Source organism: Quercus suber, unplaced genomic scaffold (genome assembly GCF_002906115.3).
Source record: "Quercus suber isolate HL8 unplaced genomic scaffold, Cork oak 2.0 scaffold_1, whole genome shotgun sequence".
Lineage (NCBI taxonomy): Eukaryota > Viridiplantae > Streptophyta > Magnoliopsida > Fagales > Fagaceae > Quercus > Quercus suber.
In genome coordinates, this window is record NW_027069468.1 from 1908771 (window position 1) to 1926472 (window position 17702).

A 17702-nucleotide genomic window follows, 5' to 3' on the forward strand; every position below is an offset into this window, starting at 1 on the left:
TCTTTACCGTTAGGTGACCTCTTGTAAGTTGTGTCGGCAAGTGGGAGTCTTTCAAACCCCCAAAGTAAGAAACATGACATTTGATCTTGTTTATCACTATTGTCCTATTTTTTCCCTGCCATTACCAATATTGTTATAATCTCATATGCATGAACTCCATTAATTACACATTGCAAACCATTTTTCCTGTTCTTAATAGTGTAGATATTTTATCTAGTCACATGTTATACCTATCAAAAGAAAAATCTATTCACATGTTATGTCAAGCAACAAAGTCCCTTTCAACAATATTGTGGAAAGAAAAAAATGACAAAAAAAATATATAGTCACTTTATTATGAATAAATAAACACAAGAGGCCACTTTTAGAGGTATGTTATTCAAGTGAAATATGGAGTTTCTTAAGACTAGTAGACAACAAACTTGGTCAGAGGTGTGTTATTAGGGTTGGTTAGAGAGGTTTTCTGGGTTTGTGACGTTGGTGGTAAAGATAGTGGGAGCATTTAATTTTGGCATATTATGTGATGTGACATGGCATGAAAAGAATCATTTCCTAATTTGCTCCTAATAGCTCCTAGATAAGGAGAACGGATATTCCTATTAATTCTTATGTGGAGTACTTAGATGACAGGGGCTTTTGTTCTTGAAATCTTAGGTTTGTTAGAGATTTTCAAGACTAGGAATTAGAGTCATTCAATTCTTTGATGGGCCTATTATATTCTAATATTACAGTGGGTGAGGTTGTTGATAGACTGTTTTGGAGCCTTGTAAGTTGTAGCTCAGTTGGCATCTCTTGTACATTTAGGGTTCAAATCTCCCCTTCCCCAACTATCAAATTATTTAATTTTTTTTAAAATTGTTTTGGGAGCCTAACAAAATAGTATATTTGATGTCTAATCTTTTTATGAGGTTTGAGAGTTTAGGTGATATGCAATTTCCTGTGGAGTGGTGTAATAAAGTGCCTAAGAAATCCTTTTTATGGGGGTCTGGATAGTTGCATTGGACAAAATTCGAACTTTGGATAATTGTCAATGAAATGTTAATATCCTGAACTGTTTTGTATGTGTGATTCTTGTGAGTAAATAGTTGATCACCTTCAACAGTTCTACTTCATTGCTCACAAGTTGTGGTTTATTTTCTTGGCATGATTTGAAGTTCTATATATGATGCAGTAAAAATAAGAAGGCAATTTCATGTATTATGATTGGAAATTATTGTTTCGGTGACATAAGAGTAGATTGGTGTGGATTGCAACTCCTTTTTGTCTCATGTCAATTATTTGAAAAGTAAGGAATAACTGGACTTTCAATGCTGTTGATCTTTCTACTCTTGAGCTTAAGAATCTATTTTTGAGAACTTTGTATGACTGGATGTCAGCTTATTGTGATGTTTGTATCTCTTTTTCTTTTTATTGTAATTTCTATTTTCAGAATTGTTATATCCCATGAATTAAGTCTATTGCTTGTATGCTTCTTTGATTTAATTCCATCATAAAGTACCTTTGAGAGAGAGAGAGTCTTTGTCTTCATCTTAAGTATTTCCATTAGTATAAAAAAAAAAAAAAAAAAAAAAAAATATGTCCCATAAATAGGGATTATTTAGTCATTTTCTATTAAATAGTCAGAGGACTCTATTTTTGTTGTTATTATTATATCTGCTTGCCATAACTCATGTGAAACAGCTCTACCTGCCATAAGCACACTCTTGGCAGACGAGACATAGTTTGTGCATAAACTGGCCCAAATTGAGTTGCAGTTGGATCGGTTTCAACTCCCTTACTTAGAAAAATTCGGGCCCACTACCGCAAGAGGCAGCCCAACCCAACACACAACACAAGAAAGACCCCTACAATAGTCATTCTTCATAATGAAGAATAATTATTCATTTCTAAAAGAGTTGTAATAGCTATTCCGTAATAGGTGCAATAATTTTTAAAATTAATATATTTCCCAATAAACAAACTTTCACTATATAGTAACAATTATAAAAATAGAAAATCATAAAAAAAAAAATAACTCATCTCTCTCTCTCTCTCTCTCTCTCTCTCTCAAATTTTTTTTAAAAAATTATTTTTAAAGAAATATAATTATATGAGTAAAATATTTACCAAAATAAATTTTAAATTTTATTCTAATGTTACAATTCACAATTAAATTTATGAATAGGTTTATAGTCTGTTTGGATTGAGAGGAATAGCAGAAGAGAGTATGGTAGAAATTACCTAAAATTAGCAAATTTTTAACCAGCTCTACTCTACTCTCTTTTACTCTTCCTCCCTCCCCCCACAATTCAAATGGGCCATTAATTGTTCTATTACAACACATTTTATTTTTCCTAATAAATATTACAATTCTTGTTATAATCTTTATTTAGTGTACCAAACATGCCACAAGTGTTTATTTAACGAAAGAAATTAAATAAGTGGGAAAAATTATATAATGCTAATAAAAAATTGTAAAGTTCCTTTAACATATAGATACTTTTTTTATTTAAAAAATAAAAAGGTATTTTCTTGAGGTGCTCATTATTATTGTTCCTCTGTATTTTCTGTATTTTGCATGAATGGAAAGATTTTAATAGAGGATAATGAATAGGGATTGAGTAAACTATATGAACGCATGGGGTGCACTTATCACTTGACTTGACTCCGTGACAGGAGTGAAGTCAAGCATTAATTAAAAGTTTTTTTTTAAGATGGTGTACCTTTCCCACTTACCTATGTTTCGCTTGAGACAAGGAGATGGAAGACGAGAAAAAAACACAAGGGGAAGGGAAAAATGTGAGTCTAAATGATAGTTTTTTTTTTTTTTCATCAAATTTAGTTTATTTTTTTCTTCTTTAATACTATCCAAACAGTAAAAAATATTTAATTTCTCTTCCTCTCCCCTCTTTTCATTCCAAACCAAACAAAGTATTAGTGTTTAAGTTAATGAAGTCAATAAAATTCTCACAATAACAACAAAAAAATAAAAAATAAAAAATAAATTAGACATATCTTTATTATTATTTATATCATTAGACAAGTTAAAAGCTTACAAGGAAAAGAATAATAACCACTTGCATCATTTCTTTTCCCAACTTGCGTATTTTATTTCAATTTGGTAGTTGGTATAAAGAAGTATTAAACCATTAAAAACCCGATTACGTTATTTATTTAAATTTCTTCCAAGTTGCAACATTTTTTTTTCCAATTTTTCTGCTTTTGGCTTTGGACCTATGACTGAGCTCTCTCTACCAGAATTTTACTGCCATATAAAAAAATTATCATTTATGTTACAACTATTTGATGCGACAAACCATAATTGATTATCTATCATTTTCACATTAACCTATATCTTTTTCTCTATCATTCACAATCTATTATATAAATAGTTGTGACAAAAGTTGCGTGTATATATATATATATATATATTTTTTTTTTTTCTTTGTGGTATTAGATTTTTTAGTGACAAAAGTTGCGTGTATATATATATATATATATATTTTTTTTTTCTTTGTGGTATTAGATTTTTTGCTCTCTCTACTCAATAGTTTATTTCTCTTCCACACATGTTTAGCTCTCTCTCTCTCTCTCTCTTAGAGCATTTGTATTAGAGTTGCTAAAACTGTAAAATAAAAGTTATTTCAGCAAGCCAAACAGCCAAAAAAGTTCTACATCCCATGTGCGAAGAGCATTTACATCAATGATACCCAAAAATTTAGTTTTTAACACTTCAAAAACCTACTTTATCTATTTTAACACACCATTTAAAAATACACCCTACATTTCATTTCTTACTTTAGCACATCACCTATTAAAATTATGTAAACACCCATTAAAATAATATAAAACATATATCCACCTTCAAAATAGGGAGTGAGAGGCTAAGATGAGAGAAAGAATAAAAAAACCCATAATATAGATGCAAGATGTTCAAAATTTTTAAATTTAGCACCTCCAATATAGATGCATTTTTGTGTCTGTGGTGCTAAGTCATCTCTAAAATTTTCGAGGATTCATGTACACTCATATGGCCCTATCATTGAGTCTAGTGGCACTGCAATCCTTTTCTTGATATGTTTCTTTCATGTGTAATGCTAAGGATACTATAACTTTTAGTACACTAAAATTATATACTGATGTGTCACCAATTATCAAAACTCATTTTAAATATTCAAGTTGATTTGTTTATTCCATTGATAAGTTGCAAGTTTGGAAAGAAAACCAACGGACTCAAGTATTCCAAGTATTTGTTTGCTTAGCATGGAAGATTTTAGGTCTCAACTATCAACTCGATGATGAGTTCTTTTCAAGGTGGAGGGGTCTGATGTAGGACAGAATTTACAATTTAATTTTTGTAATTCATTATTTTGGTATTTTTCTATAAATTTTGTTATTTTAGGCTTAGAGTACTTATTTCAATTGTTTTTAGGTGTTTTTGTTACTTTTTAAGTCAAATTTGGTTCCTATTATGATTAGGTATTAATTAGGATTTATTTTATAGTATATGTTTTTGTCTGTCAATTTCTGCCAACCCTTTAATAGGACTTGAAGTCTATGAACGTATTTTTAACAATTATTCAATCAACTAGTCGCTAACCCGTGCGATGCACGGGATAGTTTTTAAAAAACATATATATTTACTTTGCTTAGAGAAATAATCACTTGAAACAAATAAGAATTCACCTCTACTTACTATGGCTCAAAACATACTATGTAAGTATAATTTTATTTGAAATGTAATCAAACATTAAAGGAAACTAAACAATTGTATATCAATTATTGCAAAATATCTAGATGAACAAAAAAAATATATAATCAATGAATGCTTAGGCAAATATTCATTTAATATTTTTTGTTTATTCATTTTTGACTTATTTAAAAAATATATTCCTTATACTTTGTAATCTAGAAGAGTAGATGATACTCATATTCTACATGAGTGCAATACAAAGGAAGAACTCATAACAAACTTTAGGGATAATAATTTAATGATTTAACTATTTAGAGATAATTTTATAACTAAATTCATACAAATAAGTTATAAACACTCCCTCTCTCGAAAACTTTAAAAACTACTATTCAAGCATAAGTAAATAATGATACAACTACCAAAATAGCTTTCGCATAAATATTTAAATTCCCAAGTTCTTTTATACACAAAGGCAAAACAAATCTCCAGTGTACAGCTCCTAATCTCCACTTGAAAATGTTATCTGCAAAATAAGAGAATTCATACCTAAAAAATAATTCATTTAGAAGGAAATAAAAGGAATCAATATATATTTTTTACTGTTAATGGAGGTTTGCAATTAGTATGCACTTCCCTCCCTTTACCACTCATTTGAAACGATGGGAAGAATACTTTACATAAATCCATGAACTGCTTATACTCAAGAGATAAAGCAATTATGAAAGACACCATTTATTTCAACAGACAAAAAAAATAAAAATAAAAAAAGGAATAATCATAATGAATCGAAAAGCAAGCAATATGGAGGGCTTAGGGATGATGATCCAATATGTTTTGAAAATATTGAACATCAATGCAAGAACCTATACATGCCAGAAACTTTTAATTCAACAACTTTTCACAACTAAAGAAAATCAAATATGACTACAAACGATGTGAAAAAAAATTTAAAACTTTATTAGCAAAATATACTAAAAAACAAACATAGACTAATAAGGAACTTTATTAGCACAACTTTCCAATCACAGCATGAAAGCGTACGAAAATAAAGAAAATTCTAAATGTACTACTAATTTTACAATAAAAGGCTTAGACAACTTACTTCAATGAACAATTGGAGTGACATTCATGACTTTGTACAAATGAGTCATTCTATCCACTACAATGACAACTTCAAATTCTAAAGCATCATCCAAGATGTTGGATTTGTGAATGTAGTATTATACAAAATATGAATGATTCCAATTCATGGGCAACTAAAAAGGCCGAATAGATGAGTCTAATGAAGGAAACATTAAAAAAAAAAGTCAGCTCGAATTTTATTTGCCTTAGTCAAATGAGTTCGATGTTGTTCTAGACAGAGAGACTTTCAAAGGATGTTACAAACCCCAAGAAATTGCACATTGGAGATGGTGAATTAAAAAAAAAAAATAATGTATGATATAGGTGGAACATTTTGAACAATGAATTTCATGATTTTATCTTCTCATATACTTGGTTCAACCACAAAAATATTGCTTTACATGCATAGGAGGGGATGCGGTGTTTACCTTCATTGGTAAAGGAACAATGTTAGCACCGAATCACCTAGATCTGGAAAGACAAATAAGACTCTAGTACAAAAAGAATTTATTGGCACAATCACAATCCTTAAAAGAAGCAATATAGAAAGAGTTTCTCTATTCTTGTTCCAAAAAAGCAATCTTTAAGCTGCAGAGTCCCACTCCATGGTCAGAAACTTCGTGCATAAACCCACTATTGGATATGACTATAAAAAAGCCTATCAAACTAATGATTAAATGGAGACAAATAGAAATGCATATCATTAGTAAATAAAAGACATAATACATAAGCTAAGTAGAGTTGGCGGCTGAGTTAATATTACAGTTGGGTTCTTCTTGTCATTATGAATTTAAAAATTCTTTCTTGGAATATTAGGGGTCTGAATGAGTGTCGGAAACGTTTGATTGTGAAAAATTTATTGCGGGAATGGAAGTGTGATGTAATTTGTCTTCAGGAGACTAAGCTTACTGGCTTGGACAGACGCATGATTGGCAGCTTGTGGAGTTGTCCTTATGTGGATTGGGTGGCTTTAGATGCTGTCCAGACGGCGGGCGGAGTTTTGATGATGTGGGATAGGAGGGTTTTAGAGAGGTTGGAGTTCATGGTGGGTTCCTTTTCTTTGTCTGTTCGGTGGAAAGGAGTGGGGGATGGCTTTAGCTGGGTGTGTTCTGGGTTTATGGTCCAATTGACAACAATGCGAGGGGGCTAATGTGGGACGAGTTGGTTGCTGTTCAGCAATGTTGGAACGTCCCATGGTGCTGCATTGGGGACTTTAATATTGTCCGTTTTCTGAGTGAACGGTCGAGTAATTCCTGTCTCACCCTGGCTATGGAACTTTTTTCAGAGTTTATCGAGGACCTTAATTTGATTGATTTGCCTTTGGAGGGAGGGAGTTATACCTGGTCTAGCGGCTCAGAACAGCCTTCGATGTCTAGAATAGACAGAGTTTTGGTCTCTCATGATTGGGAGGAGCAATATCCGAATGTGGTCCAACGGATATTACCTCGCCCTGTTTCAGACCATTTCCCTATTCTAGTGGAGGTAGGGGGAATGGCGAGGGGGAAAAGTCCGTTTAGATTTAAGAATATATGGTTAAAGACGGACGGGTTCACTGATAGAGTTCATTTTTGGTGGAATCGACATTCTTTCTCTTGTACTCCCAGTTTTGTGTTTGCCAAAAAATTGAAGGCTCTGAAGGAAGATATCATTCAGTGGAATCGCTCAGAGTTTGGTCATGTCGGGTGCAAAAAGTCTCAATTTCTTGAGGCTTTGAAATTGCTAGATGCCAAGGAAGGGGAGTTTGGCCTCTCTACTGCAGAGTCATGTGAGAGAGTTGTGGTGAGATCTGAAATAGAGAAACTTCTCTCGTTGGAAGAAATCTCTTGGAGACAGAAATCAAGAATGTTATGGATAAAGGAAGGTGACAATAATACCAAACTCTTCCATAAGGTGGCTAACTCTCATAGAAGGTTTAACCATCTAAGTATTTTGGAGGTGGATGGGGTGATTTATGAGGAGGAGTCCGAGGTGGCGGCTCAGGTGGTTCAATTTTACAAAAATTTGTATCAGAAGATTGAGGAGTGGAGGCCTTTTGCGGAAGGTTTGGAGTTTGATCAGATAAACGGGTTAGAAAGGGGCTGGCTTGAAAGGAGGTTTGAGAAGGAGGAGATTCTTCTAGCTGTCAACGAGTTGGCTGGAGATAAAGCTCCAGGTCCAAACGGTTTCTCTATGGCCTTTCTTCACCAATGTTGGAGAGTGGTGGAAAGAGATATTCTAGCAGTTTTTGAGGAGTTCTATCTCCACAGTAAGTTTGAGAAATCTTTGAACGCTACTTTCATAGCATTAATTCCTAAGAAGAATGATGCTTCCAATATTCAAGATTTCAGGCCTATCAGCTTGGTGGGGAGCTTATACAAGATCTTGTCTAAAGTTTTGGCAAATCGTTTGAAGCTGGGTTTAGACCAACTTATCTCTGAGTCTCAGAATAGTTTTGTGGGAGGTAGACAGATTCTTGACTCAGTCCTTATTGCCAATGAGTGTCTTGATAGTCGTGTAAAGAGTAAGGATCCGGGGGTTATTTGTAAGCTTGACATTGAGAAAGCCTATGATCACGTGAATTGGGAGACTCTTCTAGATCTTTTGAAGAGAATGGGCTTTGGGGAGAAGTGGTGTAGATGGATTCGTACTTGTATTTCAACTGTCCAGTTCTCTATTTTGGTTAATGGGACCCCAACCAATTTTTTTAAGAGCACGAGGGGTCTGAGACAAGGGGACCCGTTATCCCCTATGCTGTTTTTGGTTATAATGGAGGTTTTAAGCAGGATGTTGAAAAGAGTTAAAGGTGCTGGCTTGATCAAGGGTTTTAAGGCTGATGGTAGACGGGGGGAAGGGGAATGTATCTCGCATCTTTTGTTTGCGGATGATACTATTCTGTTTTGTGATGCTGAAGTGGAGCAGATCCTTCATGTTCGAATGCTTCTCCTCTATTTTCAAGCTATGACAGGTTTGAAGGTTAATGTCTTGAAGAGCGAGATGGTTCCAGTAAGGGAGGTAAACAATTTGCACGCATTGGCAAAGATTCTGGGTTGTAGGATTGGGGCTTTGCCTATGACATATCTTGGTATGCCGTTGGGGGCTTCCCACAAGTCCCCCTCTATTTGGAATCCTATCTTGGAAAAAATTAAGCGAAAGTTGGCTGGGTGGAAGAAGCTGTACTTGTTTAAAGGTGGAAGACTGACGTTGCTTAAGAGTACGTTAGCTAGCCTCCCTACTTATTATTTATCTCTTTTTACCATCCCTTCTCATGTGGCTAAGAAGATTGAGAAGATGCAAAGGGACTTCTTGTGGGGGGATTCGAAGGCTCATTTGGTAGGGTGGGATAAGGTGTGTGCTCCAAAGGCGAATGGTGGATTGGGAGTAAGGAAAGTTACGTCTTTCAACAAAGCCTTATTAGGAAAATGGTTATGGCGGTTTGGGGTGGAGGAGACTCATCTTTGGAGGAGGGTTGTAGCTTTGAAGTTTGGGGAAGAGTGGGGGGGTTGGTCTTCCAAGTTGGGTAGGGGTGTCCACGGGTGTGGTTTATGGAGAAGCATCCGAAAAGGCTGGAAGGTGTTTTGTAAATGCATTCACTTTGAGGTATGGATGGGAGATAGAGTGAAATTCTGGACGGATCGGTGGTGTGGGGAGTTACCACTCCATCTATCCTTCCTAGTAGTGTATGGGATTGCTTATAATAGAGAGGCATCTGTGGCCTTGTCTCTTGAAAGGTTGGGGACTGGGGCTCAGAGAAGCTGGAATGTTCGTTTTCTCAGGGAACCAAATGATTGGGAGTCGGGAGAGGTGGAGGATTTCCTTTGTACCTTAGGCTCAAATTTACCTCAATCTGAGCATGGAGACCGTATGAGGTGGAAGTTGTCAAAGAAGGGGAATTTTAACATTCGCTCTTTCTATAATAAGCTTCATTGTCCCTCATCTATTATCTTTCCTTGGAAAGGTGTTTGGAAGGTTAAGGCTCCTCCACGCGTCTCTTTCTTTGTTTGGAATGCAGCTTGGGAGAAGATTCTTACTAGGGATAATCTGCAGGGTAAAGGCTTCGATTTTGTTAACTGGTGCATTATGTGTCGTTGTAGTGGGGAGACGGTAAATCATTTACTACTCCATTACGACAAAGCTTATCAGCTGTGGAGCTGGGTTTTCAGATCTTTTGGGATCAATTGGGTATTGCCAAGTTCGGTTGCAGATACGCTTTTTGGTTGGTGGAATTGGCTGGGAAAGCACTCCTCTAGTATTTGGAATTTAGTTCCTCCGTGCCTAATGTGGTGTATTTAGAGGGAGCGAAACTGGCGTACTTTTGAGGACTTGGACAAATCCAATGACTAGCTGCTCACTTTTTTTAGTGGCTCCCATTTTGATTGTGTTAGGTTCTAAGGTCTCAGGATTTTATGTATTTAGAACTCTAATTTGTAATGTTGGCAAACCATGATCAAAACAATGTATTTAGTATTGTTAAGGCTTGCTCAAAGTTGGTTTATTATTGTAAAGTTGGAATTAAGTGGTTGCAGAAGTACTTGGGACTTTCGGCCTGGCTCGATCGATTGAAGAATAGACTCGATCGATCGAAAATCGCACAGGTTGATTTTTCTGCAGAATTTCCAACTCAGCCCTACTTCATTAAACGTTTAGGGTTTTATGTTTTTACCCTAGGTATATAAACTAAACCCTAGCCACGTTTTTGAAGGTTGCTCCAATTGTATTGTTGCTCATACATTGCTGTTTTGTGTAAATCTCTTGTGAGATCTAAAGGAGCTTTCCTTTACATAAAGCTTAGGGTTTTCAAGTTGGAGATAGTATCAACATCTTGATGATCAACTTGGTTGCTACCATTGAAGCTTAAAGAATATCAAGCCGGGGTGCTTGTAGCTGATTGAAGAATCCAAGAAAGAAGGAGTCCGTGGATTCGGAGCTTGCACGTGGTCGTGTCAGTAAGTTCTATTGGTGGGTAGCATTAGGAAGTCAAGCGGGGAGCTTGTAGTCCTTCTGTATGAACTTCGATTCTTTCGCATAGTGAATTCCGGTTTACCTTGAGGATAGCTAGGTCAAATCCTCCCCAGGTTTTTACCGTGTGGTTTCCTGGGTCATCATATCTTGTGTTCATTTATTTTCCGCTGCTTTATATCTTGATATAATTGTTTGATTGCTTTAACCTAGAATTGCATAATTTGACTAAGTAACAACTTGGCTAATTAATCTAGGCTAACCAATCTAGTTGTGTTTTAAGGGGTCTAAAACCGTTCAAGTGGTATCAAAGCAGGTAGCTCTTTTGTTGGAGATTTCTTGATCTCTGAGCTGATCCTTGACTCCTGTTGTCATGAAGCATAGACACTCTCTGTTTGTTCCTCCTCACTTTGATGGGAACAACTATGCTTATTGGAAAGTAAGGATGAAAGCATTCCTGAAATCCATTGATGAGAGAGTCTGGAATTTCGTTGAGTACGGATGGGAGAAGCCCACTACTCCTGTGAGTGAGTGGCAAACTTCTGAAAAAGAAGCAGCTGGCTTCAATAGCAAAGCTATGAATGCCATCTTCAACGCTGTTTCCATGGAGGAATTTAAGAGAATCTCTAATGTTGAGGTTGCTCATATTGCTTGGAAAATCCTCCAAACTGTGCATGAAGGCACAAAGGCAGTTAGGTGGAGGATTTCCTCCGTACCTTAGGCTCAAATTTACCTCAATCTGAGCACGGAGACCGTATGAGGTGGAAGTTGTCAAAGAAGGGGAATTTTAACACTCGCTCTTTCTATAATAAGCTTCGTTGTCCCTCATCTATTATCTTTCCTTGGAAAGATGTTTGGAAGGTTAAGGCTCCTCCACGCGTCTCTTTCTTTGTTTGGAGTGCTGCTTGGGAGAAGATTCTTACTGGGGATAATCTGCAGGGTAGAGGCTTTGATTTTGTTGACTGGTGCATTATGTGTCGTTGTAGTGGGGAGACGGTAAATCATTTACTTCTCCATTGCGACAAAGCTTATCAGCTGTGGAGCTGGGTTTTCAGATCTTTTGGGATCAATTGGGTATTGCCAAGCTCGGTTGCAGATACGCTTTTTGGTTGGTGGAACTGGCTGGGAAAGCACTCTTCTAGTATTTGGAATTTAGTTCCTCCGTGCCTAATGTGGTGTATTTGGAGGGAGCGAAACTGGCGCACTTTTGAGGACTTGGACAAATCTGATGACCAGCTGCTCGCTTTTTTTAGTGGCTCCCTTTTTGATTGGTCTAGGGCCTGGGGACTCACCTCTAGTGATTCTCTCCCTATGTTCCTTAATTCCCTTCTTTGTACTTAGTTTTTTGTTGTTTGATGTTTGCTTTGTTGTTTTTTCTTGTTTGTTTCCTTCTCTGTACTCTTTGTTCTGCCTTATGTTGTTTGCATGAGGTAGCTTCTTGAATATACTTCTCTCTTACTTATCAAAAAAAAAAAAAAAAATCAGTTCTAAGAAGTTCACTGCTTTAATTCTTAACTCTGGTTGTCCTCTCATTTTCATCTTCCCTGATTGTAGTCAATGATGACTCTGATGGACCATCAGGAGTTTTTAAGTGGCAATATATAATTGGTTTCCTTTTTACTCTTAGAGCTTTTGCACTTCACTCTCTTTCCCTGTCCCTGATGCATCTTCCCTTCCAAAAGGTTCTAAAAAGGGAAACATATTCAGTGGTTCTGGAAATGCAATTTTGTACAGCAGTTGTTGCCACTTGTGTTTCTATTGTGGGAAATAGAAGACTTTTTGTATGGAAGTGGTAGGTTTTGCTGGAGGAAGAGTTTCTTATGTTATGACCTTAGTTTGGACAGCTGTGGCTTGGCAGGTTTGTTTTGTTGATGTGGTACTGTTGTGGACTTAATTTGTAATTGTATCATCTCTATCAGTACTGCTTCTTTGGCTATTACTTCTATTGCTTCCATGATAGTCTTCCATGATAAGATGAATGGCATCAAGGAAATTGATATGCTTTTGGCTATTTGGGGTTTTGCATCTCATAATTAGTAGAATTATCTTGATGATTCTAAGGCAAGGTGATTGCAGAATATTGTTAGTGAGTCTCATAATGGCTCACCATGTTGATCTATGGTGCAATCTTTTGTGCTTATGACCTTGGCATCATGTGAATGGTTTGGGCAGGCAAGTTTCTGTAGAGGAAGGAGAAGCCAAAGCGATCATGACCTGAATGTTTTATTTATTGAAATCAGTGCCAAGGCCAGCTTTAATATTAAGGTAAGCAATTAGTTTCCTCTACTTGGATAGCTAATTATACAAATGTTAAAGGCTTGTTGATAAAATGTAAATGCACATGATTTTGTTTGGGCTCACTCCAAACACTACAGACTTCATTTTTGGAAAGAAAAAGCTTTTAGTGAATCATGCTAATGATCTGACCATCAATGATTCTACTATTTTTTTTCTTTCGAAGGGTAAGATTCGTTTATTGGTCTCTTTTGAATAAAGGAGAATATCTAGATGACAAGAGTTCATACATGCTCGATGGCTACAACAGCTGTTTCATGCTTAGCTAAATTTTTGGTCTCCTAAAATATTTCATGTCTGATCAATGATTTATGTTGCCATAATCTGATTAACACAATGACAGCATATGATTATTTCTTATATAAAAAATAATAAATAAATAAATAAAAACCCTCTTATGTAAGCTTCTTATTGTTTTTATATTTCTAAAAAAACTCATAGTCATGCAACTTAGTTTTCATTATCAATCCCTTGTTAGGAACATTTTAGAAAGATTGTAGCAGCCTGACCTGGAATGGAAACACTATTTTTGACCAATCAAGAAGACATGGTTGATGTCAATCTTAAGTCTAGCAATGCATTTGCAATGCAGTCCCAACCACAGTCAGGAGCATGTGCATTTTGATACATGTTGTGAACCTAAGCTCCAACTTCATCGTCCCATCCTAAATGTCTTATGAATTCTATCGTGTTTGTAAAGTCCTCGTTGTCCTCTTTTGTAACTTTTCCCCTCTTTTGGTTGGTTGCTAAAGGATTTATGTACCATTTGGTAAATTTTTAGAAAATTCGTATCTTCAGTGAACTAAACTACAAATTCTTATTCTAAAAGTGATTATATGCAATACAATTGTTTGGGTCTATCCTTTATTTTGAAAGAATCTTTCTATTATATTAGGTATGTGTTAAAAAGGTGACTTTTCTGCTCCAATTTACAATTCTGTCTCCTGTCAGACAGATCTCCTCTCCCCTTCTAGTTCAAGAGCATAGCCCTTCCTCACTCAAAAATCAGAACAGTTAAGTGCATGTGACTACTTCACTTGAGGAGCTTGTAACATTGTCGATTCACCCTTCCAAGGCTTAAAGTTTTAGACATTGTCATCCCTCAAGCTGCACTGATTTTCCTCTGCACGTGATGTATGTATTCTCATTCTTATATTGTTTAATGTACAGATCTCAAAGTTATATGGGGTATGCACATTGTGAGAAAAAGAATGTATGTATTCTCTGATTCTCATTCTTATAACGTTTAATGTACAGATCCCAAAGTTATTCTCATTGTGAGAAAGAAGATGGATATATTGAATGCATAATATGTTTTCGGAGTTAATTACAATCTTAAAATTGACTATTGGAGAGACTAAGAGAGACACCATATGCCCCCATTGACATGACAAGAAGTTAAAATGAAATTGTGAGCTTCCTGTAAAGCTATAACTGGTTTTACAATTTTACAACCAATTATTTTCAATCATTAAGTTGGCAAAGACAAAGAAAAAACAATAATATTTCTCTATTTCTCTTGGTTATGGAGTTACTCCAGCTTGAGTTATTACAGCTGACCCTCTAAGAATTCAAATGCGATTAGATGAGTATATGAAAAAAGATAAGATTAGGACCTAAAAGAAAAATTACCAAGGAATTTCTTATCCATAAATAACATTGGCAAAACCGAGAGCATGTATCATATATGGGAAGTAAAAATTAATAATTGTAAGAATCAGGCAAATCAAAATCACTGCTACTAGTATAAAGACCAGATAAAGATTTTACGAAGCTTAGAAGAAATCATACCACAAGTCCTAGAATAGGGTGAAATACCCTCTTGAAATTTTCTCTATAAACATTCATCTACTTGCAATTACCATAGTTTCCATCAAATTATATGAAACTTAGTTTGTCACATTACCCAGTGGTACAGACCTCCCTATCCTAAAGTGACCAAGTCTTTGAATTTCCCTAAAACAAATAGACACCGAAGCAAACCATAGTTGAAATGTTATTGTAGAAAAATCTGCTCAAACCCTTAACTAGCTCTCACTCTACATAGATTAATAATCAGACCTCCTCCAAAATTCTATCACAATTCCAATGCATAACAAATCAACAATTTACTGATCCATCAACAAATGACAGAGATTGAAAAGGAATATAGAATTAAAATTTAACAAATACATCACCCATATGATATCATCTCTAAATCAAATTACACATAACTTATTGAAAAATTATTTTTGATATAAATAATTAGGAGCTCTGGCACCCTTGAGTGAAACTAGGCTCTCAACATACACCGTAGCTTCTTTTCGGATGAATGATTTCAGAAACTCTGGAATTTGAAGATTCCTAATTTCTTTAGAACCAATGTTATACAAGACTATTGTGCCATCATCACCAACTAGAAGAAGCATTCCATTCTGGGAAAATTGTAGGGGCTTGTGAATTCCTAACAAGGGTCCTACAACAAGTTGTTTGGTCCAAGAATCCTCAACCCCGTATTGACGCATCACCCAGATATCAAAGTATTTCTCTGTCATAGTATCCTCCTCATAAACAACAAAAGCAAGGCAATCATTGAACACAGAAAAAACTTTGTTCCTCTGCGTACTTGAAACACTGTCCACTGGGTACCTTAGTTTTCTAAACACCTCATCTGGCAACCTCATTATTCGAAACACCTCACGACTCATGTCGAAGGATAGAATTATCTCACAATCACAATTCTGCCCGAGTTCGTTTATGTGGCCGTTGTCAAAGAAACCGAGCCAATGATTAACACCATTGAAGTACATTGCACGATAAGAAAGCAACCTAACGTTTGAACGATGAATAGTGGTGTCAATTACTTGGGTCCAGGAATCAGCATTTAGGGAGTAAACATCTGTGAAGAGTGAATTCTGGGTAGGTGGAGAATTCTTGTTGTAAGTGACTATTCTAACCGCCTTGTAGTCATTAGAATATTGATCATAACCAAATGCAAAAAGTGTTGTAACGTTATATGGTGGAAGAAAAGGACGCTGTGGAAGTGGGGGACAACGAATGATCTTATGTTCTCTGATTGCTGCATTCCATAAGGCAAATACATCGGAGCGGCCACCACCGAAGGTAAGGTAGGGAGCCAAGGGACTACCAATGCAAATAATACCATTGATGCAACCAAACAGGTTGATATATATAGGTCGACGAAGTACGGTCATGCCCAAGTCCTTTGAAAAGTCCACAATGCGTGGAGCATCATCATCAAGATAAGGGTGCAGGGAGAAGACATGTTCTAATAAACCATAGCTCTCGACCAAAATACTTGAATTTTCTGTTTTTGTTTGATGGTGAAGAAGGTGTTTGGCAATGAAAATTGGGTTTCGGAAAAGAGTAGACCATGACTTTTGAACGCACCTGAAACGAAATAATGATTTAACTGGAAGCCATGACAGGATCTCTTCCAACAACTCCTCCGGTAAGTATAAATTATTATTATTGGAGCTTAACCTTAAGTTGGACCTTCTTGACCTTCGCCCCCACCTCCACCCCCACGTCGAATACCTTCGCCCCCACCTCCACTTCGAACTCATCGAACTCGACATTATTGTCGATAGAGTACTACTAGTGTTTGACTAAAATCCCTATTCCTAATATATACTCCTTTATTACTCCCTTGTACGTTTGGTACTCGGTATCTTTATTTGCCAGCGTTTCTTTTTTTTTTTTTTTTTTATCAATTTTTGGGTCAAAAAGTAAAATTTATTCAAGTTAGACTATTTAGTTTCTGTTTCTCAAAAAAATAATAATAATAATAATAATAATAATAATAACTAAAACATATAAATAAGATAGGCATCAAAAATTAGAGACATGGTGCTAGAAAGTAATAAAAATGATGAGAAATATTCAAAACAATACCTTAAAATTCTAAACATTATGTTTATATTTTTAAAGAGAAGAAACACTTGCTACAATTCAAAACTTATATAATATTTAAACTTAATAAAACATGTAATATGTGTTCCATGTGTGTGTCTATATATATATATATATATTGGGTAATATTTAAAATATTCAAATTAGAGAGAACTGATTATGGTAATATTTTTTTTTTAAAGTCCTTTTAGGAACTGTGACAGCACAAATTTGATTCAACCTGGGCTTAGGATGACAATTAATTTGTATTATGGGTTAACAATAATCCACATAGAAAATTTTGAACAAGAACTATGCATCTTTGAGAATAAAATAACATAGAAATATTTATTCATAAGGTTTGTTGGAACGGTTTTTTTACAGAGTTTCTCCCTCTTGTTTTTCCAAGAAATCCCCTCTTTATATTAGTTTCCTCCCTTTTATATTCCCCCTACTCCTCCATTTTTATCATTTCCTTCATTTGACCTGTTTTCTTCTTCAACATAAGCTCCAGTATGAGCTGTCCTTTTACAGTTGAGCTGTCCCATCAAGCTCTTCTTCCTCAACATTATGATGAATGGAGACTTTTGAGGCTCTTTGTCTTATTCTAATCAGTTATCTAACATTAAATGCAGATATATCAAACAAATTATTGTGGATCTATCAGGAAACTTTAGAAGGCGTCCTCAGATAATCCCATAAGTTCCGAAATTCTTCCTCGGAAGGTCGGGAAACACGTTGACTTTGCTTGCTCAATGTAGATATTTACTTTGGATGGGGTCCACGG

At 35.5% G+C, this 17702-nt stretch overlaps 1 protein-coding gene and 1 long non-coding RNA gene across 2 annotated transcripts; both read right to left on the reverse strand.

The window, feature by feature from the left end:
• Positions 1-4943: 4943 nt before the first annotated feature.
• Positions 4944-6432, reverse strand: LOC136068671 (uncharacterized). The gene is made up of 2 exons (XR_010629997.1): positions 6167-6432; positions 4944-5195 (listed from the first exon to the last, which is right to left on the reverse strand). It is a non-coding gene; the product is annotated as an uncharacterized LOC136068671 (long non-coding RNA).
• An 8746-nt stretch (positions 6433-15178) lies between these two features.
• Positions 15179-16602, reverse strand: LOC112016503 (F-box/kelch-repeat protein At3g06240). The gene has a single exon (XM_024049062.2). The coding sequence runs from the start codon at positions 16600-16602 to the stop codon at positions 15250-15252; it is 1353 nt and encodes a 450-aa protein (XP_023904830.2). The 3' UTR covers positions 15179-15249.
• Positions 16603-17702: the final 1100 nt, after the last annotated feature.